Source organism: Pipra filicauda, unplaced genomic scaffold (genome assembly GCF_003945595.2).
Source record: "Pipra filicauda isolate LSUMZ 115617 unplaced genomic scaffold, ASM394559v2 scaffold125_size2111803_pilon, whole genome shotgun sequence".
NCBI classification, from domain to species: domain Eukaryota; kingdom Metazoa; phylum Chordata; class Aves; order Passeriformes; family Pipridae; genus Pipra; species Pipra filicauda.
In genome coordinates, this window is record NW_024103718.1 from 904946 (window position 1) to 932709 (window position 27764).

Here is a 27764-nt window from a genome sequence, read left to right on the forward strand (position 1 = left end):
AGTTCATTATCATTTATGCTTAAAAATATCTCTTCTGTTAATATCACTCATATTTTACATTATTCAACAACAGCGTTTCAGTGTTAATATTGCTAATGATATTGCACATTTTGAAAAATATAGACAAGAATTCCATTCTTCCTTCTTAGGAGGAATACAGAGATAATTTTGATTTTTAATGCTGGCTAGAGCACCTCACACTTAAATGAATAATCACCTCAACACCTGAGCCAGTGTCCAATTTTCTATTGTTCACAAGACAGTCTAGATTACACTTTTACCTGAATAAAGTCTCTCCTTTAGTCTAAATTGCTTTGTCCAAAGAGAATAGCAGAAATGAATGAACAAACTATTTACAATCCATATGCTTTAACCTTATTTTCCTCATTTTGGAGCAACAAATACAAAAGAGAGACAGGTTATTTTTGTAATATTGGTATTTCATTTTTTGTTCTATTATATTTATAAATATAATTTGAGATCTTTTCAGTTTATTCTAGATTTGTCTGTAATTTACTCCTTGAAGTATGTTCTTATGTTGTTGTTATTGCACGATTTCATTCTTTCTTTCATTGTTTTACAGATAAGAACTGGTTTCCCCTTCCTCTGGTTCTGTTTTCATGCCACTGAAATGTTTCTTTGTTTGCACTTTTTTGGTTCTTCCACATGAAGTGTGCTGCGATTCAAATCAATCATGCAGTTCTCTTCCATACATCAGTTTTCCTTCTCTTTGCTGCTGGAGCCCTGAAATGGTTCCTTCCCTCATTTATCCTCTCTCTCTCTCTCTTTCTTTCCTTACTTTTTTTTTTTAATTCTTTCTACTTTTTTCCTTCTTTTTTTTTTGCTGCTGTCAGATCCTGAAACATTATTTTTTTGACCATCCAGTAGACACTGGATGTCTGTGCTTCTGATCCACCTACCTCAAGAGGCCACCTCACACCCCAATAACTAAGGGGAGCACCTATTTAGGTGTAAGCACTAAGTACAGAAATGTTTATCTTCAGAGGGTCCTCATCAGTTGCAGGTTTCTGTTCACTCATCATTTAGCAACTGAACTCCCCTCACCTTCCATCACCTTCAAACTCATAATATGAACTCATTTTCTTTCATCTTTCCTGCAGTTTCATTGAAATGTCTCTTCCCACAGTTTCTGACCAAATGTAGGAGTTTCTGTCACTGTTTTCCTTTTCAGATCCTCAAGAGCCCCTAATGTTACTGATAGCTTTCACCCCACTCTTTAGTAATAGTCAGATGTTTTTCTTGGCTATCCCTTTCTTTCCTGATAACATTTTGAACATTTCCTTTGGTATACCATACTTTGCCTATCTCTCTTTTTTGGATATTCTACCAATTTTAACCTTATTTTGCAACTTATCTATTCACTGAACTTCTCTCATTAATTTTGCACTAATAGCAAACATATCTCCCTCTCCTCTTTTTGGGTCTGTCCATGCTTCCATCTCAACCTGAACTTCTTGACACCTTTTGCTGACTGCTTATTCCTTCCTCTTTTCTTGTCCTCTTTTCATTACTATTTTTCTACCACTGTTGCTGGCAATCACTGTCAATACATAAGCCCTTGGTAGTAAATCTATCTTTGGAGAATTATAAGCTGGACTCTGTGAATGTGCAGGGTCTGACAGTGAGCACTGAGTGCCGGTAAGCACAAAGAAACACCACCAGTGTTTTCAGATTGAATGCATGCTGAAACGAGAAACACGAATGACAACCTAAATGATTTGAATAAGAATTGTTACTGGCTTCCTCTGACCATCAGAGATTGATTAATAGCTTGCTTTCCAGACCAGCTGTCCATGCAATGGTAGAAAGACATGAGGCGAAAGATATGATAAATTAGGGTACAACCAAGTGAGACCCTATTACCATGTTTCTGTATGATCGTGGTGAGTCATTCCTTTAAAAATTCATCTGTCCATCAATGCAGTACCAGGAATAGAGACACTGTGTCTCCACAAAGGTTGCAAGACAACTCAGCATAGATTTCACTATAGCACTCTGCTATTAGAAATTGATTCATATAATTATGGAATCATAGAATGATTTGGGTTGGAAGGGGCATTTAAAGATCATTTAGTCCAACCCCTCCCTGACATGGGCAGGGAACCTTTCACTAGACAAGGTTGCTCAGAACCCCATCCACCCTGGACTTGAACATTTTCAAGGGTGGGAAATTCACATCTCTCAGAAACCTTTTCCAGTGTCTCAACACCCTAATCATAAAAAAATCTCTTCCTTATGTTCATGATAAACCTACTATCTTTCAGTTTAAAACTATTACTCCTTGTTCTGTGACTACAGACCTTGAAGTGTCTCTCCCTCTTTCTTATACTCCCCCTTTATAATATTGAAAGGGCACAGTAAGGTCTCCCCAGAGCCTTCACTTCTCCAGGTTAAACGATCTCGACTCTCTCAGCCATTCCTCATAAGAGAGGTGATCCATTTCTCTGACTGTTTCTGTGGCCCTTCTCTGGACCTGCTCCAAGAGGTCCATCCATGTCTTTCTTGTACTGAGGACCCCAGAGCTGGACACATTAGTCCAGGTGGGAGAATGGAGGGGGAGCCTCACCTTCCTTGTCCTGCTTTCCAGATCCTTCCTTTGTGTTCCCCTTCCTTTGTCTATGCCTCTGTACAGAGACTTATTAAGCGATAGCTGGACAAGATGTCTCATTGCAGCTTTTTTGAGATAGGTGTGTTCTACCTATTCTGCCCATTCTCTACAGTTCAGTTTTTTTCAGTTATGTAAGATTTTTCCAGGTATATTGCAGTGCTGATCCACAGAAATATTTAACATTACATTTTCTTTGGCTTTATTTGGTTCTTTGAGTCTTTCTTGTGCAAGTTAAGTCATTTTGGTGCACCCATGTGACCAGAGAATGTCAAGTTCTTTCTTGGCAAGTCTATGCCACTGATGTACACCAGGCTGGATATTTATTTGTCCTGTATCCTGATGAGAGATACTTTTCTTTGCCCTCTGAGGTTAAGGCTGTGCTGCTCACTGCAGATGTGTCCTGAGCTGTCAAGTGTTATTTATTCCCCTACTGTGTCCAATCATGTTTTCCAATGATATCATCATTGGCTGCTCCACCTCATTGGGTTGACTGTTGTCCATTATGTTCTGTTCTCTTTCAGGATTGAGAGCAGGCAGACAAGAGCTCAGAACAGCAGTAAAGATCAATTTGAAATTGATTTGATAATGCTCTTAACTCCATTCACTTTGATTTGTTCTCTGGACAATTATTGGCCTAGGTGTTAGTTCTTGTCATGGAAAAGTAGCAACAATTAAAGGAATAAAACAAAAGCCCTTTGGGGTCCCCTGGATGCTACAAGTTGTGTAGGATTGTGCTGATTAAAAACTCTACAATAAAACCAAACTCATCAAAAATATAAAAAGTTGGTTGAAGATCAACACAAATTCATCACTAGGACCACTAGCAAAGGTTTAGACTAATAACAGGTAACTCATAACATGGCTTTGCATATTTTTAGGGATGCTTCAATTTTGTATTACATCAGTATATCATTCTGTGCTTCAAATAGTAGGCCACCAATCAGAAAATCAGCTTAGATGAGACCTTTTAATGTTTACTTATAGATGTTTGCACTGTCCTCAACACTAAGAAACAGATAAGACTCTGGTCATCCCAGTAAAACAGTTCTTTGACTGGTAATGGAATACCTTGAGAAGTCTGGTTTCTTTATTTTCAAGTGAAAAAATCCACTTTGATGACTTTTAAACTGTTCATTTTGGCCACAGCACATCAAAATACAATTTTCATCAAAATACAATCCTAACACTGTAGAAAATCCAGTTGTGTAATGTTATGTCACATTAAAAAGTTGTATTTGTTTATACCAATGTCTTTTGGTAAAAGGTTCTCATTAGTTTTAAATTCTGGTTGCAGTATAAAGGCTTATAAAAGTTGAAGGAGATGACATTCTTGGAGCAAATGCTGAGGTAATTCACATTTCCCTCCTTACTCAGGTTTACCTTCACATCTTTCTCTTCTCTAAGTATAAGACAACAGTACAGCAAAAACTCTGTTTGAGACTTTATGGGAGGGGAAGCTAGTAATTTTTTTAGAAAATCCCTGAGTAAATTAATTTTCACGACTCAGACACATCCTTTCATTAATTTAATTTACTCGCTTTCTCACTCCCACATACAAGCATCAAAGTGTCTGCATTTAATAGTTTAGTCACTTGTGTGTGACACAGATTATAGACAAGGGATGCCACCCATCAAGTTCTCAGTAGGTCTTTTTGTTTCATCTTGACTGACAACCACAAGCTCATCTTTAAACATATCTTTTATATGATTTAGGACTCAAAAGTTAGGGTGATCCTTTTGACATAGTTTTTCTTACTTTCATCTCTGTAAACCTCAGGCAAGTCTGATGCTTGTTGTCTGTGCTTCCTGATTTTTTACATTCTTAGGACAGTGCTGATCTTTCTGGGGTTATAGGGAAATGAATGACACAAATTATGTGCTGTGTCTGCGCTGACGTCTTTTCTTGTTGAGCACACAGTCTTCTGCTAACAATTCATTGTGCAAGTCATGATATAATTGTTTCATGAGAGTGCAGGCCTTTTGATATGAAAAAATAATTCATTCACTAGTTAACTCCTGTGAAGGTGGTGTTGGTTATCGATGTAGGTAATGGTTTTGACCTCATTCTGGTGCTTCTTCTGGTGCTTACTTACACATTTCCATCCATACATCATTCACACCAGTCAAGATTTCTGGTGTGAATCTCTAGGTATTGTCAGAAAACAAGGGAAAATCTGGATTCTATAAGGCGTACATTTACTTTAAGCCACAATTCCCAGCTTTATGATGATTTAAACTTTTAAAACAGGGACAGAAGCTGCCATATCACATTCTTATAATTAGTGATGGATTCTAGGATTGCACAGTCATCACCAGGATGTGCAATGGTAAGATTCCCTCTCAAAAGATTGGTATAAGTTGCCCCTAATTGTCATGTTCCTTTGAATATAAAATTTTCATTACAATCCAGTCAGGCTAATTAATTGGATTCAGAGGAAATACTGTTCATTTTTTTCTTCTTTTGGAATATCAGATATACAACAGAAAATGTAATTTTTTTTTTTAATGAATGTTCTAGGTCCATACTGCAGAAATCATGAATGAGATTTATTTTTGTCATCTGTTCAGTGAAGCAGAAGCATGATATTTTCAGCTAGCATGTTCTTATGAGGACCAATAAAACTATAACCATAAAAATGAGAGAGTTATGATTAATTATATACTTCATTAAGCAAAGTTAATATTATGGTACAGTTGCTGTCAGAAAATTTCCTTGTTTCTTGCACTAGCAGTGCTCCACAGAAATAGAACTATATAGGTTTTTATACCTAAAAACCATATTAGGATAGAAAAACCTGTCTCTCTCCCAAAGATAGGTTTTGGCAGTGATTGGTATGAAAATTCAGAAATATAAATTCAGCTCCTGAGTCTGCCATGGCTTCTCAGACTATGTGGGACATAATTGCAAAGTCTTCAGGCACCTAAAGTAAAGCACCTTTTATCACTTCTGATACCCAAGGCTTCCCTTACCTGACCCCAGCTTGGCTCCACAAGGACACAGGTGTTCCTGCATAGCTGGTGCCATCATGAGGATGTCCTTTGTGCCTTAGGGTATGTCCAATGGCACTAGGCATCTGAATTGAACCTGTAATTTGTCTGTGGTCCCTTCTATGTTAAAATAAGAGTTTATTTCCTACTGACAGGTTTTTCACCTGTTCTATTGGAAAGTCTTTGGAGCAGGGTCCATATCCTTTTGACTGAGAAATCTGAACAACATTGTCACAGAACACTTGTCACAGAATTCACTAGACATTTTTTGTACTATTAAATAAAGAAATTCTATTACGGTATTTGTTATTGAGAAATGCAGTTTATTCTCCAGAGGAAAAACCAAACAAACAAACAAACAAAAAACAAAAAAAGAAATCAACCATTCGAACGTGTGTTTACTGAGTGAAATTAGATCTAACAAAAGTGAAAATGACTATGTTAGGTAATGGAGAAGTCAGAGTCTAACTGGCATAAAACTAGTGTGATTTAGGGCTTTATTTTGACAACATTAAGTAGAGAATTAATGATTCAATGCCTGTGTCCTCGTGCTTAACTGTTTCATCCCAGCTCTGAGGTACATCCAGGGGCAGCAACAGATAAATTCAAAAGGATCAGTATGTATTAGATATGAGACTACCTATTGTAGCCAGTATAGGTATTAATGATATTGTATAGTCTGTATTAAATTATTATAGTTTTACTTAACTAATTTTAATTTTTATAATTTTTTCTTTTAAATGTCCTACAGATTTCTGTCCTGGTTACCCAGACATTTGTGTAGGTGTATGAAAAGTCAAGACTTTGTGTAGGTACACAGAGATCATATTTTCATTAGCTTTTCAGATAGCATAAAATATGATTTAGGTTTATAAAAGCATTTTAATTTAATCTTTCCGTTCAAATGAGCAGTAAAGGAATTGCTAATGCACCAACATTTAAGGTGATTAGTAGATATTAATTTTTAAATCCCAAAGCGGTTTTTTTGCTGAACCTTGTATATTAGTCTATAAATAAGCCATTACACTACATCCATACTTCCCCTATGTTGAAGTTTGTGTAGTGTGTGCAGCAAAAGCCTGTCTCTGAGCAGGCCATACTCTGAAGGCTCCTGTATAGTCCATGCCAACATCACTTTATAGTTTGTTCCGATCGTCATCACCCTTTTTTGAAATGCTGGTTCATTTCTTAAGTGGTTTTATCAGTATGAGCTTTTATCCCTTGCTTTGTCTTTCTCTGGTAGTTTGAGAATCCCCATTCTGGTAGCCTTTGAATTCTTTACATCTTTTTAGTACTCTTCCAAGTTTTGGAAAATCTCTTCAAACATCGATGTCACAGAGTTGCAGGACTTTAATATTCATCTCATCAATGCTCTAATTCTGCTCCTAGTCACTGTTCTACTGCTATATGCATATGAGGATGGTATCAGCCCTTTTCACTGCAGGTTTCACTTGAAGGTGTTACTGAACTATGTGACTGTTATGCTGCTGAAACTGGAGGCACAGTCCACCTTTATTAGACAGACAATACTAACTGGCCTCCTTTGAAAATATAATAGACAATCAGTATTTTGCTTCACATTTATATTAGGCTTCTCTAACTACAGTTTTCACAATTGTTATGACATTCTCCTTTTATTCAATAAAAACTAAAAAGTAAAAATCAGTGTTACAGTAATGTTTTTCTCAACTTGTTTAGCATATTTTGGCAGGGTAATGAAGCCTGTTTACTTAGAAATATTTCTCCCAGACAAATGTTTAATATTCTCTTCTGTTAATAATATAATGGAAAGTCCTGCAATTAAAAAAAAAAGGAAATCCTGTTTCCATTTAAATACAGAGAGAAATATTTGTTTAATTTACTGAAGTGTTCTATATAAGGGATCCTGCATTGTGCTGCAATTTTTCATACTCCTAGCCTGAGGTGCCAAATTTTGCTTGGGCCTGGCCTTAGTTTGCCCTTCAGAAACATCATCTGATTATAAACAGTCTAGAAATAAGAACCAGCTTTCTCTGTGATGATTACTTCACCTTTTTCATCATGCTGATGTTCCCATGTGGTTGTGCCTTTTGTATTACAAAATGATCAAGCAGGTTTTTCAGGAACTCCAACAACAGCTGTATTAGTAGTCCTAAACTGATTTCCCACAACAACACAATTTTGTTTCTAATCATGTTAAGAAATAATTAATCCCAGAGTCCTGTTCGGTTCGGGATGAGTTGGGCTATAATGGACCCCCGCCAGTAACTGTCACAGCTTGCTTTGTTGCTGCATTCATATTTTACATTTAAGTCTTGTGGTTATTGGAGTTTTAATTCTAAACAAAATGACAGTATTTTTAGCAACATCTTTTTCTGTCCTTTACCTCTCCCCCATCAGAGTCTTTATTCTTGATTGGACATTAATGTTTAAACTGTGTTAAATATTTAGAAGTTCATTAACATAGATTTTTATTAATGGAGATCTGTAGTCTCAGAACCATTGCATTGCAATGCAATTTTTTTATGATTTTAATGGTTTTTTGTTAAATTTGAAATTATGATAGACCAACACTTTCCAGTAAATCTTCTCAATCTGAACAGTTGGGGTAAAGAAAAATCTCTAAGTGAAGAAATCCAGCCCAAAATTAATTGTTTAACATGATAAAATACTGATTTAACTATTCACACTATCTTTTCTCTGTGATTTGCAAGGAAGATATACAGAACAAAATCACGTAAAACAGTTTTTCTCAGGCTACCACACACACATGAGATAGCGAGGAGTTAACAAGCACTGGGCAAAGCACGTATACTCAATATCCCAAGGCACCCAAAGAGCTGCAGTTGCCCAAGCTAGTGTCAGCTAGGAATACATATTATTTTTGTAAAATGGATTACTTGAGATGAAAGAATTCTTCATGGTTTGAGGATTTATATGGCATAAAGGAGGAGAGGAATGGTCACTGCAGAAAATGCAAGTCGAATTTTATATGGTAAACTGTAAACTGCAGTAAATTTATAGATTATTCATTACCTTTTTATTTGACTTATGTAAGGACTTTACAGACATGATCAGTCTCTGCATTCAGTAACACATAATGACTATACAAGAAAAATCCAACAAAATTATTTTCTCAGTGAAATCACCATAGATTTTGTACTATTCACTGCTAAAATGAGTAAAGCATCTGTATGTTCACTAATAATTTTCCAACAGTGACATCCAGTTGTATATTTTGCTCTTAATTGGTAGAGCTATTCTCAATTCTAATCCATATGTCACTAATTAAAAATAAATAAGACATAAAAATGCTCTGACAGAAGCTTAATTACATTAAGTTACAGTTGCATGACATCTATCTGGAAGGAGCATATCAGTATATGCTTGTTTTCTATCTCTTGTATTTTGATTTGTCATATAGTTGACCTTGTTTCCCTTTCTAAAACTAGGATCAAGCTTCAAAAGTGGCATCAAGCTTCTGTTGCTGCTAGTTATCAATTTTCATAAGTGGGTAGCAATACTGTCATAGTAACACTGTCATTGTTACAAATCATTTAAAGTTGTATAGATGGTATGTTAAAAAAAACCCAAACACCAATACAGAGTCTGGGATACAAATATTATTTTTAACATTTAGATGCTGTAAATGACAGCTAAAAAACTTTGGAGCTCCCTGTATTTTTCTAATTTAAAGTATTTTTCTAATTTAAAGTATTTGGCCATCAGTAAACTTTGAAGGAACTCCACTTAGAGCAAACTGTAAGGTTTGTCTCTCCTCTGGGCTTCTACCAGTGCTGCCTCCCTGTTTACAATATTAGGTTGTGTTGCTGGCTCATGAGAAGTCCACAAATGAGAAAAACAAAATTGCTGGTTTGCTTCCCCACATCCTGCAGCTCCATGCTTTGCCAGATACTCCTACTGCTTCTTCCCAGCCCATACTCACAAATTATCTCAGACTTTTCATTTCTGCTCCCTTGCCCTACATAGCGGGTAGGGTAGGAAAAAAGTCACTGGTATGTATAATTTTGTCTCTGCCGCAGAAATATAATTCAAAGCTGAAAAATGAAATTCTGGCTGAGAGACATTTTTTGCTTCTCTTTTTCATTCTCCATTCCTATATTTTTGTCTGCATTTGTTGTCACTTTTCCCTTCTTCCTGGCCAGATTTTCTACTCAGTTTATTCTTAAAAATATTTTCCTTTTTTATTAATTTTTTTACAAACAACTCTCAAAAAATTTTATTTTATCTTTTTTTTCCCTGTCTTTAAAGCATAAATTATAACTTCTAGGGTCTATCTTTGACCTGTGTTCTAGAGTTTCTTTGACCTTTCCCTCACTTGTTTTCTGCACATCACTGTTTAACATAAGAATGAAAGCTGAAGAAGGCCACCCTACCGAGAAGCAGTGCTGTCCATCCATCTGTCTGTCTGTCCCGTTACACACACTCCACACTGCACAGGTCTGAAGGTGATCTCGGCTGTGACTGCAGTCACTGGTTTCTGCTTGTCTTGGTCATAACCAACCTTGGTGTCATTACAGGCCATGGCATCTGCTCCTGCGGCCGATGCATTTGCCAGGATGGGTGGTTTGGAAACTTGTGCCAGCACTCAAGGAAGTGCAACATGACGGAGCAGGAGAGCAGAAGTCTCTGCGAGTCAGCGGATGGCATTTTATGTTCGGGGAAGGGTAAGAACTGGCAGCTGAGCTACTTCATGTCAGTGCAGTGCCAGAGGAAAACTATCATATTCTGGAAGACTAATGTGCATGGAAGTGGGTTGTTGTTTAATAACCCTTTCTTTTCAAAGGTACCCATTATTAAAAGGATGTTATATTTGGCTCCATAATGCACTTATATCCATTTTGTCAAACACCCACCACGGCCGTACATGCTCAGCGATGTTGCTCCCCTATGCAATTTTGTTAGTAGCATATCATTTTCTGTATCTGTTTAGCTGATGGTCTTCATGGAATAGCTGTACACTATAAACTAACTGTTCGTGCTCCATCCAGTTTGAGGGAAAGGGGCACTACCTGCAGAAACACTGCAGTGGGGAAGATGACAGATGTAATATACTGGGCAAGAGTAAGTGGAAGAGAGTGTTTAACAGCAACATTTGGTATACCTAATCACTCTGCTCCCCAACACAACAGCAAAGTATGTGTCTGCAGCCCCCACAAATGAATCCTGAAAACTTTCTCATTTACTAATTTTCATTTAGGTGGTTGCATCAGCTTCAGTTCAGCTATAAAAAAATGCCACAGGGAAGAATAAAAGTTAGAAAATCCTGATAGTTATCTGAAATTGTTCTCTGAGGTTCCTACCTTGCAGTCTTTCAGGCTAGGAAATTGCATTAATGGAAAGAGGGCTTTTTAGCTCCCCCATAGTGCAAATTGCCTATTTTTGTATATAATATAACTGAAAGAGAATAGACAAAAAATGGGTGGTGGGACTGACTGGAGGCTAGAATGCACTCACTCCAGATTTTATGTGCCATTTCCTCTATTTTTATGTCCCTTGCATAGACAGAGGACCAGCTGGAAAAAACAGTTAGGAGCTTTCTCCATCAGGCAGGTTTCCAGTTTTCCCTTTGGTAACTTTTATTTCAGTGCAGAGGAAATTTAAATAGGGTTTCCAGCCTGGCCTTCATCCATCTGTATTATCACTTGGAATTCTCTCCTGAAGAACTGTTTCATTTTATTTTGGGTTTTTTTCTGTCCCCAATTGATGCAATGTCATAGAAAATGAGCAAGTTGCATTGTTTCTTTATTTTTTCCAGATGTGTCTGTGTTTAAATTAGTGTATGTGTAAGAGAATGGTGAGTTGTTAGAGAAAATGAATGACTCTATTTTACTGTAGAAATTAACTTTTCTTCTCTTAGTCTTGGTCTCCCTGTGATACTTTATATAAACCATAAAGGTGAGGGAATATTCTTAGTAAAAATAAAATGCACTATGTGAGATTCTAAATAAATATAAACATGAAAAATTATATTGATTTTTAAAGTATTTGTATTATCTTCTACCTTTTTATAAGGATGGCTGAGAGCCCACTAGCCCGTGGGTCTTACTCTGAGAACAATTAGCTTTGAGACCGTTTATCAAGGATACAATTTACTCTGAGGCTTTGGGAGTAGATAATCTGGCAGAAATTTGCAGAGACACCCAGGATTATTTTTCTGTCTGCTGGCTATAGTGCCCAGGGGGTGGTTTGGGATCTGGTCACTAATGCAATCTGGAGCAGCCTGAAAGTTGCTCTAGGTTGTAACCAGCAGCAGGCAGGTAGTGCTTTTACACATGACTGCTTGAATGGAGGTTCCAAAGGCTCAGATTTTCTAGAGTAGTAGCTCTCTTGTTGAACAGCATTTACTTCCTCTGGGAATCACAAACCTGACACATGGAGCCAGACTCTTCTCAGTGGTTCCAAGCAGTAAAACGAGAGGCAAGGGGCAGAAACTGATGCACAGGAGGTTCCTTAACATGAGGAAGAACTTTACTGTGCAGATGACCGAGCACTGAAACAGATTACCCAGAGAGGTTGTGGAGTCTTTCTCACTGGAGATGCTCAAGAACCATCTGGATGCAATACTGCTCAACATGCTCTAGAGAGGCAGTGTAATACTCTTATTAACTGCTTCATCAGGGAGGTTGAATTAGATGACCCCACAATTGTCCCTTCCAACCTTACCCATTCTGTGACCTTAAATCCATATTCAGCAAGAGTGGTAGGATTTTTTTTTTTTTGTTAAGTTTCTTCGGACCCCAAGCACATGTAAGCTTTCAGTGTGATGGAAGGTTGCCCTGAGGACAGTCAATATAATAAAGCAGTGTCAAATTAGGTGCTATAAGAGCTTTATTGTAGAAACAGCTGCTCACATGTGTTTGTTGCAGCAGAGAAATACCTGCATAAGATAACTTCATTTCTGTGTGGTCAGTAAACATTCAAGCAGGCTACTATCTCCTGCCTCTTCTCTGAGCAGGATGGGGATCACAGGCAAAGACAGTGTAATTATTTATAGCCTTTTTTCCTTTTTTTCTTTTTTTTTTTTTTTTGGCAAATCTACTTTCGATGCTGAGATATGTATCTGAAAATCATGTCTTACTGGATACTCATACTTTAAAACGCTGTTCATAGCTAGTGAAGCATTACCCTAATGGCAAATTGTTCTTTCTGATTTATTACAATGAGAAAAAAAAATAATGATTACTTCTCAGATAAAAGTGAATTTTGCTGGAAACCTAGCCAGGATAAGCAAGTGTTATAATGGACTGAGAGGAGCTTGAGTTTCTTTTGTAGGACTGTGAGGAGTCCTAGTTTTCAGCAGATAACTGCTGAACAATACCAGAAAATTGCACTCTGCTAATATAAGCAAAGTTGGACATCCACATTCCTAGTCTGTTTTTAGAATCTTGGCTCTCTGACTGTGCCACCTGTAGTAAGAGCTCTTCCAAAGGAAAACAGCAACACCCACCACTGCTGTCTCCCTGGCATTAAATATAGGGCTGCATATGGCGACTGTAACAGTGCAGGATGTAGGCAAGGTAATGAGCCAAATCCCATCCGAGAGGATCTGGCTGGGATCCCAGGAAACACCCTACAACTCATTAGACTCATTTTAATTAAACTAAGGGGCCTCCCAGAGCATCATGCTCTGTTCAGGGAAAATGCTTGATTCATTTCCCTAACAGATTTTGTATTATGGAGCCTGATCTTCCTTGGTTGACTTGGTGTTAAATTTGCTGTATCTTCTGCAAAATAGTTTTAAACACTGTGGGCATTCCTCAGTAGCAGCATCAGTGCTGTTTATGAAGAATTACTTCAAGTTTTTTACAGTGTAATACTCTTATTAACTGCTTTAATTTCACTAAAATTATCATACTATTCCTCATTATTTTCTGTTGTCTGTACCTTGCAATTTGTACGAACAGAGAGATTTGGTTTAAATTATCCTCAAGTAAGTCTTAGTGTACCTCTTATACAGCAACCATGCAATATATATGCTATTCTCCACAGTGGCATTTTTTATCCTTGTAGGGTATGTCAATATTTTCTGTGCTGGTGGCTCAGTAAGGAATACTCAGAAGTCACAGAAAAAGTAGATGCTTAATCAAATGCTCCCATCCCCAAATGTTCTAATCATTAGCTCTTCCTGAATATATTTGCATGTTCCATATGTTACAAGTTAAAACATTTCCCTAAAATTAGGCAATGAGTTAATTTTTGTGAATTTAAAATAAACATTAAATTACTTACATATTTAATTAAAAATTAAATACTCTGCTGAGGCTGTTATGAAGTTTTCAAGAATTAAGTTTCAGTGATCAGAGGTACTTCTGTATTTACAGGAAAAACCTATGGAAAATTCCTTGATATCAAGAGATGCACTTTTTTTAAAAAAAAAAAAGTGTAATAGGATCATTATTATGGATTTTTTTCAGAGGTCTGAAAGAACTGGAAAGATGGAAAAGCATAATTTTATAGGCTTTGGCTAAGGCCCTGTTAAGTAACCCATGAATTCTATTTAGGTTATATTCTGACATAACCAAGCTTCCTTCTATATATTTTTTCCTTAATATTGTATTAAGCACATTGGTGACTTTTACTGGAATCATTCTGGAAATATTGCAGGAAGCTAGGATTTTCAACTGCATTTAACTAATTTATAAGTATGTTCTGTTAAATGTCAACAACTTATTTGATGATTTTTTTTTTTAACTCTGCCTCTGATAATTGAAAATTTATGTGTGTATCCTTTGCTATAATTTATTTGGGGGGTCGATTTTTTTAATAATGCTTTCTAATGTAACCCTTTCTTAGGGCTTGGTTCACAAAAGGTTTTTTGCTCAGCAGTTACTAAGAGCCCCACCTTAGCGTTGTAGGTGTTGTACTGAAATCTGTATAGGGTCAAGCTGCTGAAGATAGGATCTGAAAAGTTGAGTCTTTTCAGCCAAGTTTTGGAATCATCCAGAAGGAATGACCATCTCCTAGTGGCATTTCTAGTTGCAGAAAAGCCTGTCTCACCCCATTCTCAGACTACAGTCTTCCTGACACATGATTGTCTGAGGGCAATTGTCACTTTCCAGGATTCAGAGACATGAACCTTCTTCTGAAGGTAAGAATGTCTCCGAGCCTTCCCTTGAAAGGAGGTTTCTGGTGCTCTGTGGGTTATGGCATCACCTGAACATCACCATAGAGTCTCTCCTTTCCCTGTGGGACTGTGACCTGACATCCCGGAGAAGGAGGAGAGCAGCTTGCCCCAACAAAGGGCACTAGTGTACACTGCAGGAATAAGCCAAGTGCTGAACTGCCATTATGTGCTCAAACTCTTTCTGACCTAGAGCAAATAATTAATTAGTAATTCCATGGGAGGTGAAGAAACTTTGTTTGTGGTGATGAGGATTTTGGGGGTCTAAATGTTAGTCTTGTGCATTGCCGGTCTTTTGTGGACCCAGCCCTAAATTTAGATGAGGAGGACTATTTCCTTCCTGGGTGTGATTTTATTGCCTTCAGTAACAGTGGGCTGGGGACAATTTGAGCTTTTCTAGTAAAAAAAAAAAGAACAATTACTGGGAAGAGAAGCCCTGATTGTAGGTCTCTGAAACCAAAAGAAAGCTTAAGAATGTGAGCCTTGATTAAGTGAAATAGCAGGATCAAAGCGTTAGTAGTAACATTCCACCATACTCAAGCTCATGCCAAAAGAATCCTTTCATTCAAAAGACTTTTAGCTTGATTATTTTCTCTTATGTAATAGCCTCTTAGGCAGCAATTTTGTGCATATGCACACGTGCATATGTGTGCACGTGTGTGTCGCGGGTTGTTGTTTTCTAGTCTGAAACTGACAGTGCTCTTTGACTGCGAGTAATAATTTTTGTGATTTCAGGTTCCTGCCACTGTGGAAAGTGCATCTGTTCTCCCCAGGAGTGGTACATTTCAGGCGATTTCTGTGAATGCGATGACAGAGACTGTGACAAACATGACGGTCTCATTTGCACAGGTGCAGTACAGGCTAACACTTAATTGCTTCAGGAAACAAACTGTGTTGATGGGAATTATGTTAGACAAAGCCAAGCTACTTCTTTCCCCACTGACAGAGGAAGTGCATTTGCTGGTTATTCAAATCTGCTATAATTGTTTCTTCATGCAGTGTGATAATCAACTTAAGGTTTCAAAACAACAGTTGAAAGCCCGAGCATGAATTTAAATAAGTAAGTCAGCTATTACATCCATCAACAATTCTCATTGTAATAGACTACAAGTTACTGCTTTTTTGGCAAAGGACATAGTGTCAGCATTACGATCATGAGGTTTCCTTAGCCTTTGTTCTTCTACTGGACATTCTATGTGTGTAAATTTAAGTCACAGACAAAATTCACTTGTCTGATGATCCTTGGTGGCTCAGAGGCGTAGTTGTGTGGGTTAACAGACCTTTCTGGCAATAAGGCAATTGTTGGTGGGAGCCTGAAATGCACAATAACTTTTCTTATGATGTGATGACTGATGATTAAATTAATTATTATAGCAACTTCATCTTAACATTGTCTGAAAGTTGAGGTGGCAGATGTGGATAGAAACGAGCAGGGTGCCAACAAGCCCTCACGATAAACATAGTGACAAGAAGCAGCATGGGAATTGCTAAATTAACTCATTGGCTTCTTCCTGTTACAAATCTTAATTTTAGAAAAATTTTGCCAGCAATTATTAGACGTGGAAGAAATCTGCAAGTTGATTAGAGTGAGAGTGGGAGGGCTGACACTAGTAAATTGTGTCTTCCAGCTAGCTCTATTAGCAAGTGTCCTTTTCTGGAGGCAAGTAGCCAGTGTAGCGGCAGCAGAAGTCTTATCTTCAGCTGTAATGGCTGTTCATGGATCTTCATAAAGCTGGTAGGAAGAGGAGTTCACATTGGAAACTCATGCTGTAGCTGTCTCAAGCTGAGCATTTGAGTCATAAAAAATATTTAAATAAAATGAAAATAGAGGTGTCAGTATGTAATGTTTCCCTACTGTAAAATGGGGCCAACACATTTTTCACTTAATAGAGAGTTTGAGATATGATTTATTTGTATAGCGCTCCTGGAAAGGTAGGTGTAAAGTTTTTCATGTTTAGAGTGATGGTTTTATTGCTATTCTGTTGGTAACTTTTAATGACTTTTTCTTTCTTTGTAGTAGTTAAAAGTAATCTTGTTTTACCTTGTACCTTGAGGCACAGTGCGAACACTGAACCTCACCAGCTGGGTACAGATACTGATGTATACAGTTGCACTACACAATACACAATTACAATATTTGCAATATGGCTGATGGAATTATTGAGAGAATGCTATTAATGCTTTGAAAATGTAGGTTTGGGGTGATTTCTTAATGCAATGGTACAATAATTGCTTCCTTCCAAAGGGGAAAAAAAAAAAAGGGGTAGGGGAACAATAAAGGAACAATGCAACTACTTTACCATGGCTTTTTACTTCCAGTAAAACACATTTTAATGTAGTACATTTCAATTATGATAATTGCCTTTTATTCATTCTATTCTAGGCAACGGTGTTTGTAGCTGTGGAAACTGTGAGTGCTGGGAAGGATGGAATGGAAATGCTTGTGAAATCTGGCTGGGGAGAGAATACCCTTAATGCAGGGTGTTAAAGACTGAGGAGGTTTTTTTGTTTGTTTTTCTTTAGGCTGCTAGAACATTTAATTTCAGAAGTGCTCAGTGTGTGGGTGTGGGTGTGCATGTAAGCACACATACATGGTTTTAAATACCTTAGAACACATCTGAGGACCTGCTCTTTAAAGAAATGCATCAAAAAAACTAAAAAAGGGAGCAGGACAACCCCAGCTCTAGAGGGTGAAGTCATAAAATACCGGCCCTGTGGAACTCCTCCAGAGTTTTTTTTGTAAATTCAGTGGAACTGAGATTATATCTATAATGCTTGTTTCTTTAAGCAACCTTTGGAAAAAGCATAAGAAAGCCTTTTTTGACATTATTTACTTGGTCATCACCTCTCCTTATCAATCTTAACAATACCGCTGTAGAGGAGTAACACTAGCTGAATATTTGTCAAATAACTACTTTGATTAATTTTATGGTGTTGGAAAAATACATTATTTGACTTTTTTTCTTTCTAACAATCCTGATTAAGCACCAGCTCATAAATTGAAAGAAGCTGTAAAGAAGCCTATAAAAACATTAGTGATTTTTTGTTTGGTAAAATAATTATCTGAGATCCAATTACAAGACACCCATAAACTGAAGACCTGAAATGTTTGAACAGACCCTTTTCCACAAAAAAACTTAGTTTCTGTGGTTAATGTGTCAGTAAGTTGGTTATCTAATCCACATACTACAATACTTTCAAGTACATAACCTATGGGAACATAAGGAAGGAAACTAATAAAGATATAAATGTATGATTGCCTATTCTGAATATGTATTCTGCAACTCATATATACTTCTATCATACTGTTCTGTGTAGTACAGTTGCCTCTTAAAAGTAAAGTAAATGAAAATTTGTTATATTGAAAATGAAAATATGTCACTTTCAGGATGAAAATTCTGTCTACTATTTGAAATCAATGTTTAGAACAGATTACACTGTCACACATGGTATTCATTGAATTTAACTGCTTTTATGGAAGTGGGAAACCTGAAGGTCAACTGACTTGAAAAATTGTCTATGCTATGCAGCAGCTTGGTCTCAGCCAAAGACATTTGGACAATGTCAACAAAGTAATTAAAGTTTTAATACAGTAAATACAAGTAAAGCAGTGGTATGAACAAAAATTTTATTTTTATTTTCCAATGGTGAAATGCTGCTCAGTGTGAAATTCACATTGAGTAATGAATGATGCACAACTATTGGGACTTCCCTAACTTATTTACATATGAGTCTCTTAATTTTTTGTACACATAGATTTGGCAGCCCTTGAATTCTTTAGAACAAAAAGAAGAAATACACATTTTAGTTTCAAAAGTGTTTACATTTTGTGAAATCATGGTTGAGTGAGAAAATTGATTAAATGGCTGAAAAATACTTCTTTTAGATACCAAACTGTAACACTGGCATTTAGGTGCCAAGGTCCTAAGAAGAGGTACATGATTCAGAAATAATGGAACTATGTATCAACCAAATAATGTATTTCCATTATTTATCTAGAAATTAGTTTTCTTTTAGAAAGGACGGTTTTGAAATAGGAAAATACAATGCTACAGAACACGTAACAGAATGCAAAATTTCAAATTTATTTAATTGCCTTATTATTGCCCCTTCCCGTGTTGCTTGTTCTCTCACCCAGTTTTTTTTTAGTTAGCCTGTATTATTTCTTTCTAAAAATGAAGCCTGTGAAACCCATGTTCTCAGGGAGCATAATCACCAAACATCCAATTTATATATAAGTTCTGCAGATAGTAATGAGACATACATCCTAAAGCTGTTACCTGCTCTCTTGTTAGATAACCAAAATATCAGACGGAGTTCTAAAAGATATTGATACAGTATAAAGCATCTTCAAAATAAAATCATCTTGAAATTTTCGTTTATACTTTATACTTGTAACCCTTAAACTCCATGGAACTGAACAGAAATATTTTCTTAAGTTTCAGCATATATGCATTTTGCCAACCCTGGTGTCTGGAGAGCACAGATTGTTGTTTTTATTTATATTTACGAATACAGCTGACCTGAATCACCTTGTAATCAGTGGGTTTTTTGCATATACATTCACCTGCTGAATCAGAGTGGAAACAGTGAAGGATACAAAGTTTTCCTTTATTTTCTTCCATCTGTATTTAGTACAGTAATAAGAAAATATCAGATAATCAAAACTGTTATCTGGTGTCAGTAGATGCTTTTGGCTTGTTCATGCCATCATTAGCAGATTTATATATACTGTAGACCAGTTGTGGTATTTCAGGTACTCATTCATATATAAAAGAACAATTCTTTAGCTGGTTGCAGTATCGTATTTGATGCATTTTACTTTGTAATTTGCTTTAATTTTAAATTTATATACTTAAAGAATGTAAGTTAATTCTTATTTCTAGTTTGTTTGGGTTTTTTTGAAAAAAAAACAATCAACTCCAACATTTTGACTACTGGACGGATTACACAGCCACAGTATTTCTGTTATCCAAGTTGTTTTTTATATTACATATGGAAAAAAAAATAGGATATCTACAACGGTTACTCTCTGTGTTTCATTAAAATGCAATTATCAAACAAAACGGTGCTATTACTATAAACCATAAAGTATTAACTAAGACTATTAAAAATGTAATGTTCACATTAATTTTTTTCCAATTTTTATTTTGTGTCTTATAACGTTGCTTGAACATTTCCCCTCTTCATGTTGAGGTAACTGGTGGTGTAACACCCAGCAGATCTGTTTTGTGGCTGATTTTCTCACTAAAAAATGAGATTGGAAGAAATAAGATTATTATTCCACATATGTGAATATAATAGCTGTAATATCAAATTGTTGTTTTACACCTCATTCCGTATGATGGGAATTCTAGATACATAAACTGTAACAGCAGGAAGAGGCATAAGGAAGTGAAACTTACTGCTTGATTCTTTACAGCTAGTGACCGTAAAAACTTTCTCCCAGGCCTGTGACAAAAGGCAAAATCAAATTGGATAAATGAGGATTTTGTACTGATTAAATTAGTAAACCTTATGAAAAAAATATTATGTCCTTGCTTTCTTATGAGAGAAAGAACACAATCCAGAAGTGTGCTGAATGCTTCTATAATAGACTTGCAGGATAATGGCTACTGTATATAACTTATCTGTAATATCAGCTATAAAACAGCTGTGGATTGATTTGCTTCTATAAATTATTAACCTGCTTGTGACCCTTTTTTCAGTGGCCACACTCTCTTTTAGAAACACGCAGATGAACATTTAGTCATGTACCTGCTCTCACTTTTCTGATGCTTTGCCCATTGCTTCTTAGCAGAATGACATCTCACTTTGTAGCTAAAGGATACAGCTACATGATACTGGGATGAAGAAAGCTCAGTTGAATATTTCTGTGACTAGGTAACAGAACAAAAATTTTATTACATCTTTAAAAATAAGTCATAGCATTTGCATTAGTCATCACCAAAACAACCCCTCTTATTAAACGTTTTAGAATGCATTGCACAGAATATGAATTTATCTAAAGGGTCATCTAAAAGAAAGAGAACCTTCTCATTTAGTCTGATTTTATTTGCATTCCCATCTGAATGGAGCTGAATAATTTCTTCTTTATACCAAAAACAGAAGGATCAGCGAGACATACTTTTACTGCATGGACCAAACTGATTTCATATCTCATTGCTTAAACTAGTATTAAATTAAGACAAAAAGTTTCCCTACATATATATATATATATAAAGCCAGAGTTCTTAGTGTTGTGTCAGGTATATGCCATAGTCAAAGTGAATGTCTTTACTTTATGGGGGTGAGACGGTGGGGAGAGAGGGGAGAGGTTTAGTAAGAATCAACATGACTACACCAGTTAAAGTTTATGAAAATGACAATATATTAAAAAATCATTTGAGAATGGCTAAAACCCCCAACAAGTTAAGCAAAGGCTGTGTTATGTGAACCACAAAGCACTTAAAAGGAGCTAGAGCCCTTTCTATAGGCTCTATCATGTGAGCAATCTCATAAGGATTCTTGTGTATTTATAAAATTTTTGAAGTACAACAAAATGGTGCTTTGTTGAAATAGTTCATATCTACTTAAAACTGGATTTCTGAAACCGCAGATGTGATTGATTTTGCCAAACAGAACTGTAGCTGAAATACAGATTTAAAAAAAAAGGGAAGAGATAATGACTATATGCAGTGTTAACATATAAAATGGTAAGATGAGGTTAGATTGCTGTGCAAACAGTCTCTCAGAGATTAGAGAAAAACCAGAAGAATAAAATACAAAGCAAGCATGCAAAAGATCTGGAAGGCTGCAGATTCACAGGCAGCTGCACATGTAAGTACAAAACCCCCAGTCTATAAATACAAATTTATTCCATCAGGTTTACTATACAGTACTTTAGTAGTAACAGACAGTTGAAAACAGCTTTCACTTAAAAGCAAAATTAATTTTAGAGGGAAGAAAATGGTGAACTCTTATTCTGGAGAACAGCAAGAGAGGTATTATATTAAGGAGCTAAAATTTTCTTTGGCATGGTAAAGGGGGAGAATTGAGTTTGCCAACCTATTTACATGAAGTTTCACCATCCTGTGGGCAGTGCAATGATGTTTTGCACAGTCTACTTTTTACATAAACTTTTTTGTTGGTTTCATATATGCCTTCATATAAGTGCTTTATTCATCATTTTGAATCTGTGTATACATCAAATAAGAATAAACAAACTGTACAATGCAAACTCTTTGCATATATGTTCGTAAATTTAGTAATACTGACCAACAGTTCTTTGACAGGTACAACCTACAACATGCAGTTCATCCTTGCCATCCTCTTTCCATGCAACAGATGAGACAAGACGAAATAAAAGGGAAGAAAGAAAGCACAAAGACAACTTTTTATGTTTAAACAAAATGTAATAATAAAAAAAAATTAGGACATCTATTCATTGGATTAAACATACATAAGAATTTAGCCCACAGCAACAAAACCAGAAAACAATAATTTAAAAAAATGTTGTATTTCCAGTATGCACTAACAACTTGCAGAAATTAAATCTGGCCTTAATTATAGACTCCCAAAGTGGTTCACAGATCATAGTTACTCAGGATCAAAATATTAGTGTTGAAAACAATACTTATGTAGGATCAAGCCATGAACCAGAACTTCCTCGCTTTGCTCAGCCAGTTTTCCAGCCCCGTCTCTCCTCAGGCTCTTACGCTGGGGAGTAAAAAGACAGCTGGATGAGACATGAACTTGTGTATTCACTCCTCATGAATCAGGTGAGAGAGAATGTAGCCTTCAGCTGTATTGCCTTACTTGAAATATTGTGAAGTGCTCCTCTTATAATTGTTGGAAGGCCCGGGGCCATCCCTGGGACCCAGCTGATAGTACAGCATCATGGCTGCTGCCTCTCATGAATCCTACAGGTGGAGAGTAAGCCCCCAGCTCATCATGTGAGTTGCTTTGGTTTTGTTTTGTTTTCTCAAGGATGGTGCATAAATCCCACTGGACCAGATAGGATTAGAAGGGTACACCAAAATTTTTAATAAAGTGGTGTTTTCCCCATGCACACATATTTAGTGCTAGCAGACAAGGGCACAGTCTAAGTCCAAGTTTCTTTGCATTTTTATCACAGTTTTAGATTAGGTTTGTTTTGTTTTTTTTTTTTTCCCCCTACATGGATAGAGGGCTTCATGCTTAACTCATTCCCTCCCTAGAAAGACCCAACATCAAGCATTAGCTTGCTGTTCTCATAGCACATATACAAAAGGAAGTCTGACCTACAGAAAAAAAAAGTTTTATCTAGAATTTAGCAGCTTTACAGTAGCCTCCTTGAAGAGTGCACTAAATGTTTCTTATAAAAACAGAACACATTTGAAAACTAGTATGAAGAGTTCATTCAGACTGAATCAGTTGTTCAGCTGAGCAGACAGGGACTTTGAAATAACCAGCAGCCTCTCTTAGGGACTTCAGCACAAAGACGTGGTAAAATAAATTGCCAGAAATACAGTGCTAAAAAAGGAATGGATGGTTTCCAGCTTTTTTGTCTTTAAATATCAAGGTAACAGCAAGAGGCCACACAGTTTTCCAGACTGAGATAGAGTTTGATCTTTGCTGCCATTTCTGAGAAATAAATTCCATCTTAAGCATTCAGAGAGTGCCCATATTTTTAATCTCCTGAAAGCCGGTGACTAAGCATGCAAAAACTTCAGTGGCACCTCTGTGGCATTCTCTAATTCTTCCCCCCCCAAGCCCACCTCACCCCATAACATTGGCTTAATTGTTCACAAGGGAGAAACTCGAGGGGTTAATGTTGTTTCTGGTAATATGATCCAAGGCTTCAATTTTATAATGTTTTTCATTTCTTCTAGATTGATGTAGGAGAAAGTACAGTATATAGAGATCAAGGCAAGGCACCTTCAATCTAGCAATTTGGTGGGCATGTTATCCTCAGAAGCTGGGTGGAGGTACATACCGGAATATCAGTGAAATACCTAGGACTGGACTTTGCATGCTTAGCTAAAAACAAAAATAAAGTTTTGTAATATGTCCAGTTTTAAAATTTTTTTTAAACACCAGAAATATTAAACTATAATTTGTAACTACCCTTTGCATTGGTGCTGCAAAAAAGAACACAACATCCTTGCCCATGCTTTGCTAAGTAGGTGTGGAATTCAGCCAAAAATAACAATGGCATTAAGTTCAGTTCCTTAAAAACAGGAAAGGATTATATTTGAAATGGATGTAGGTAGCACGATTCTGATTAGTCTTGCTTATTTTTTTTTTTATTGGTGGTGGTTGTTTTTCAAACAATGAAGATTTAGTAGATGAAAAATGAGCCTTAATTCAGGCCTACAAGGCCTACAAAATTCTTTGGACCCACTTTCCCAAAAGTGAGTGGGTCTTGCTCGCTGGGCAAGGCAAATGTTACCATTACCAGTAAGCCTGTGATATGTATAAAACACACACACAAAAAGAAACTATACGGGGATGCCAAACACGTGTTTCATAAAACTCCCCGTTGGTTGTGTTTGACACTCTTCCCTCCACTATAACGCCAACCTCAGAAGCACAGTATCTTTTACTAAAGAGTATTCACATTTAATCAATATTGTAAGCCAGAGACAACGATCCTATTCTTTATAGATATAATTTGTAATAATAGATTTTTGAAGGCTTCCGATTCCCTGATTGCTTTCAAAACTAAGCCACCGGCAACACTTAAGTTATAGAGAAACACAATCCCTGCAAAAGTTCACAAACAGTGGAGCGAGCAGCCTTATAAAAAAGGGAAGAAGAGAAATTCATAATAGCACAGGTTTACAGCATCTAACTAGAAATTACTTGATTATTTGTGTGCTACAAAATAGAACTTAAACACATGGATTTTGCTGAAAGTGGACTCAAAAAGGGATTATGGGCAATTGTCAGCAGGCAAGGTATCAAGTGTACTTGTGAAGTATGTGATTCACATGAAGTGTCACAGTCACAGAAAAGATATTAAAAAGGCATTCCAATATCTGGTAGGGCATTCCATGGTCTGAGTTTAGCTGGTTTGTCCAGGTGTCTTCTTGTTTTGGGTAGAGCTACATGTTGAGATTTATCCACTTGCAACAACTCAGTTCAGAAACAGCAACGGGCAAGTCGGTGACTTGCTGCAAGCTGATCCACAGACACTGCCGAGAGGAAGTCTGGCAAGGATAAATCGCTCAACTGTACTCGAGATTCAGTAAGTCACAACACCTGTGAGGATCTGGCTATGTCGTCTTGCTCTTGTTAACTGGTTTGCCGCCATTCATTATTGCAGATGCACTTGTGCTTTTACTTGGAGTTACCCCAGCCTTTGGCACTGTTTCTCCAATATCATGCAAAGATGGTTCTCGATACATGGCAACTGAGGGGAGAGAAGAGAAAGGGAGAAACATTTTTAAGAACGTATCACATGTAAGAGTTCATCTCAAATAATTATCTATAATAACTGATATTGTAGGATGTTCCTCTTGCATACCAGGGAAACTATTTATTTTGACAGACACTTGTTTTGCATCACTGATAGATTTTCTTGACCCTCCAAAATTCTCACTTCTTCATCTCACTTAAAAACACAGTAGGAAACTACATGCTTGTTTGTTTGATGGACACGATAGATTTTTGGAAATTAAAAGCTACTCTTCTATCTTTGCATAAAGTGAACACACAAAAATGTAAATGTATATACACATATGTATATATATAGACCCCTTAAATAAACATGCAAGCTTTTAGAAGTAAAACATGATAAGACAGATTGTATTTAAAAAGTGGAATCATACAATACAGTTGTCTAGACTTGTGTTCTTTTTTAGTCATATTTGCAAGACTAGGCCAGGATCCAGTTCTACAAAGTTATGTGTACATCAGTCTCTCAAATCTAAGGAACTTGGCCATGATCTCTTCAGTTGTATCCTGAAGAAATATCCAGGAGATGTGGAGAGTACACAGAAGGTTTGGGGTTTTTTCTTCCTCCTTTGCAAAAACGTATGCAGTAACCACTGATCTCCACTGAACGTAGAAACGCAGAAAACTCCAGATTGAACTATTAACTGAATTCTTAGAGGAATTAAAAGTTTGCCCCGGGGCTTCAGTTCCTATCTAACCACTTCAAATCCTTTGAGAAAAATACATGTATTCAATTACACAGTTCCAGCATTAAGCTGCCTTAATGATTAATGCTCTTGGATAATTCAATTTCATTTTCCATGTCACTGAATCAGGTAATATTTCCACTTATACCTAACTTCAGTAGCATTTATTTATATCAGAGCAATGTTAAAAGAGATATCAAAGCAGTCAAAGGAATTAATCATCACACTATGACTTTGGGACTGGCTGTGTGTTGCCATAGAGAGCACAATTTCTTCATCCCTTGGCTAATTAGAGTAGGAGGCTGGAGCATCAAAGTACTGACCTTGATCTTCAGTGGTGTGAAGTTTCATAATAAATATGAAGGGCCCCATAGCATCATTAACTAATCAAATACTTGTTCTAACATTTCCAGTGACATAATCTACATCCTTTTATGCCTTCTAGAAGACTGAAATTAAATGTCTTCTTTAGAGTATATAAGGCTGGTTATGATCTATGTCTTCAGAGTGTCCCATAACTGTGTTTAGGGCACTTAGTTGATTAATTAGGAGATCTTGATGAAATAACACTGTGACCTACACAACTATTAAGTTGAACAACATGAGATGGAACTATAAAGTAAGGAATTATATAGAAGAGCTATCATATTTGATGATTCTTATAGGCAATAAAACAGGAGCCAGACCTAAAAGAGTTAACTGAGATATCTTGGCCTGCTAAGAAACTACCAACATCTAAACGATCTGTGCTTGTTCTGTTCTGCCTACTGGACTAAAGCTTAAAAGAATGGTAGAAGAAGCATACAATAGGCCTAGAGGTAATAAATTAGGATGCAGTAAGATAAAGTAGACATTTGAATAGGAGAAACAGGCCTGGAGCCAAGGCTTTCTCCAAGCTCCAGTGAGTGGATCGAGAACAACGGAAAAGTAGGAAGGTCAAGATGAGGAAGATGAGATGAGACCCCAGACTCAAGAGAGGAAGAGCGGATCTCCCACCAAGATTGAGGGCCAAGAGAAGCACCACTCCAAGCCCCGCCTGAGCTCCATCTATACTCTGCCTGTTATTAATATGTATAGATAGCTGTTGTAATCACATGAATATGCATTTAATCATATATGAAAATTGTATAAAAACTACTGATTTTGTGTGAAACCTTTGAGAAGTTCTTTGTGGTGTGAGCCACGCTTGCTCCCAGTGCTGTCAATAAATACCTTTGCTGCTCAAAGATCCAAAAGTCTCTGAGCAGCTCTTTACAGCAATATAAATCAAGTTATTTCTATGCATTGTCTAAGCTATTTTGATAGTCTGATAATCCAAATATTATTGAAAAAACTAACTTCTTTCCTAATCCATATCAGTTTGCATTTCTTTTAAAAATTCAATCGCTTTCCCTCTTAGCAATTTGTATTATTTAATATAAAGGAATCAAGATATAAAGTATTAATATTGTTGAGAGCTCATGGAACTACTGGAAGCTTTTACAAGACAAGAAAAGCAAGATAGCATCAACCTGAGTTCAAAAATGAATTCAAAACTTAGATTATTCTGATTCTTTACGATGAAACTAAAATATTTTACAAACTGATTGTCTAATCAAAAATTTACTCAGACATGTTTTCAGATGTTAAGTGATGAGATAACTTTCAGAATGACTGAAGCTATGTGAAGCAATAAGAACAGTAAAATTTGGAGTGCCATCAGGACAAGAAATGAAAGACAGCATAGGTTTATAGAGGCTTGTAGAATGCATAGGATAAGACAAAAGTTCCAAGATATAAATGGATGCATTTTTCAGAGAATGTGTGACATCATTTTAGTGTGTAAGGTTACTGTGACTGTTATTTGCTTCTATCTTGGTTTAAAGGCCAACTTACAAAAGTTATGTACGTTACACCAATTGGCAAAGTAACACAGCAT

At 36.5% G+C, this 27764-nt stretch overlaps 2 protein-coding genes across 5 annotated transcripts in view; one reads left to right on the plus strand and one right to left on the minus strand.

The window, feature by feature from the left end:
• Positions 1-23791, plus strand: part of ITGBL1 (integrin subunit beta like 1) — a 148672-nt gene extending 124881 nt beyond the window's left edge. Inside the window, exons 9-11 of the mRNA XM_027730753.2 lie at positions 10138-10284; positions 15477-15590; positions 17125-23791. Of these exons, the coding sequence (XP_027586554.2) occupies positions 10138-10284; positions 15477-15590; positions 17125-17216 (353 nt within the window). The 3' untranslated portion in view covers positions 17217-23791. The remainder of the gene's footprint in view (positions 1-10137; positions 10285-15476; positions 15591-17124) is intronic.
• Positions 18353-27764, minus strand: part of FGF14 (fibroblast growth factor 14) — a 401593-nt gene continuing 392181 nt past the window's right edge. For all 4 annotated transcript variants that reach the window (XM_027730757.2, XM_027730754.2, XM_027730758.2 and 1 more), the window contains one exon: positions 18353-25116. In XM_027730757.2, the coding sequence (XP_027586558.1) occupies positions 24980-25116 (137 nt within the window). In that variant the 3' untranslated portion in view covers positions 18353-24979. The remainder of the gene's footprint in view (positions 25117-27764) is intronic.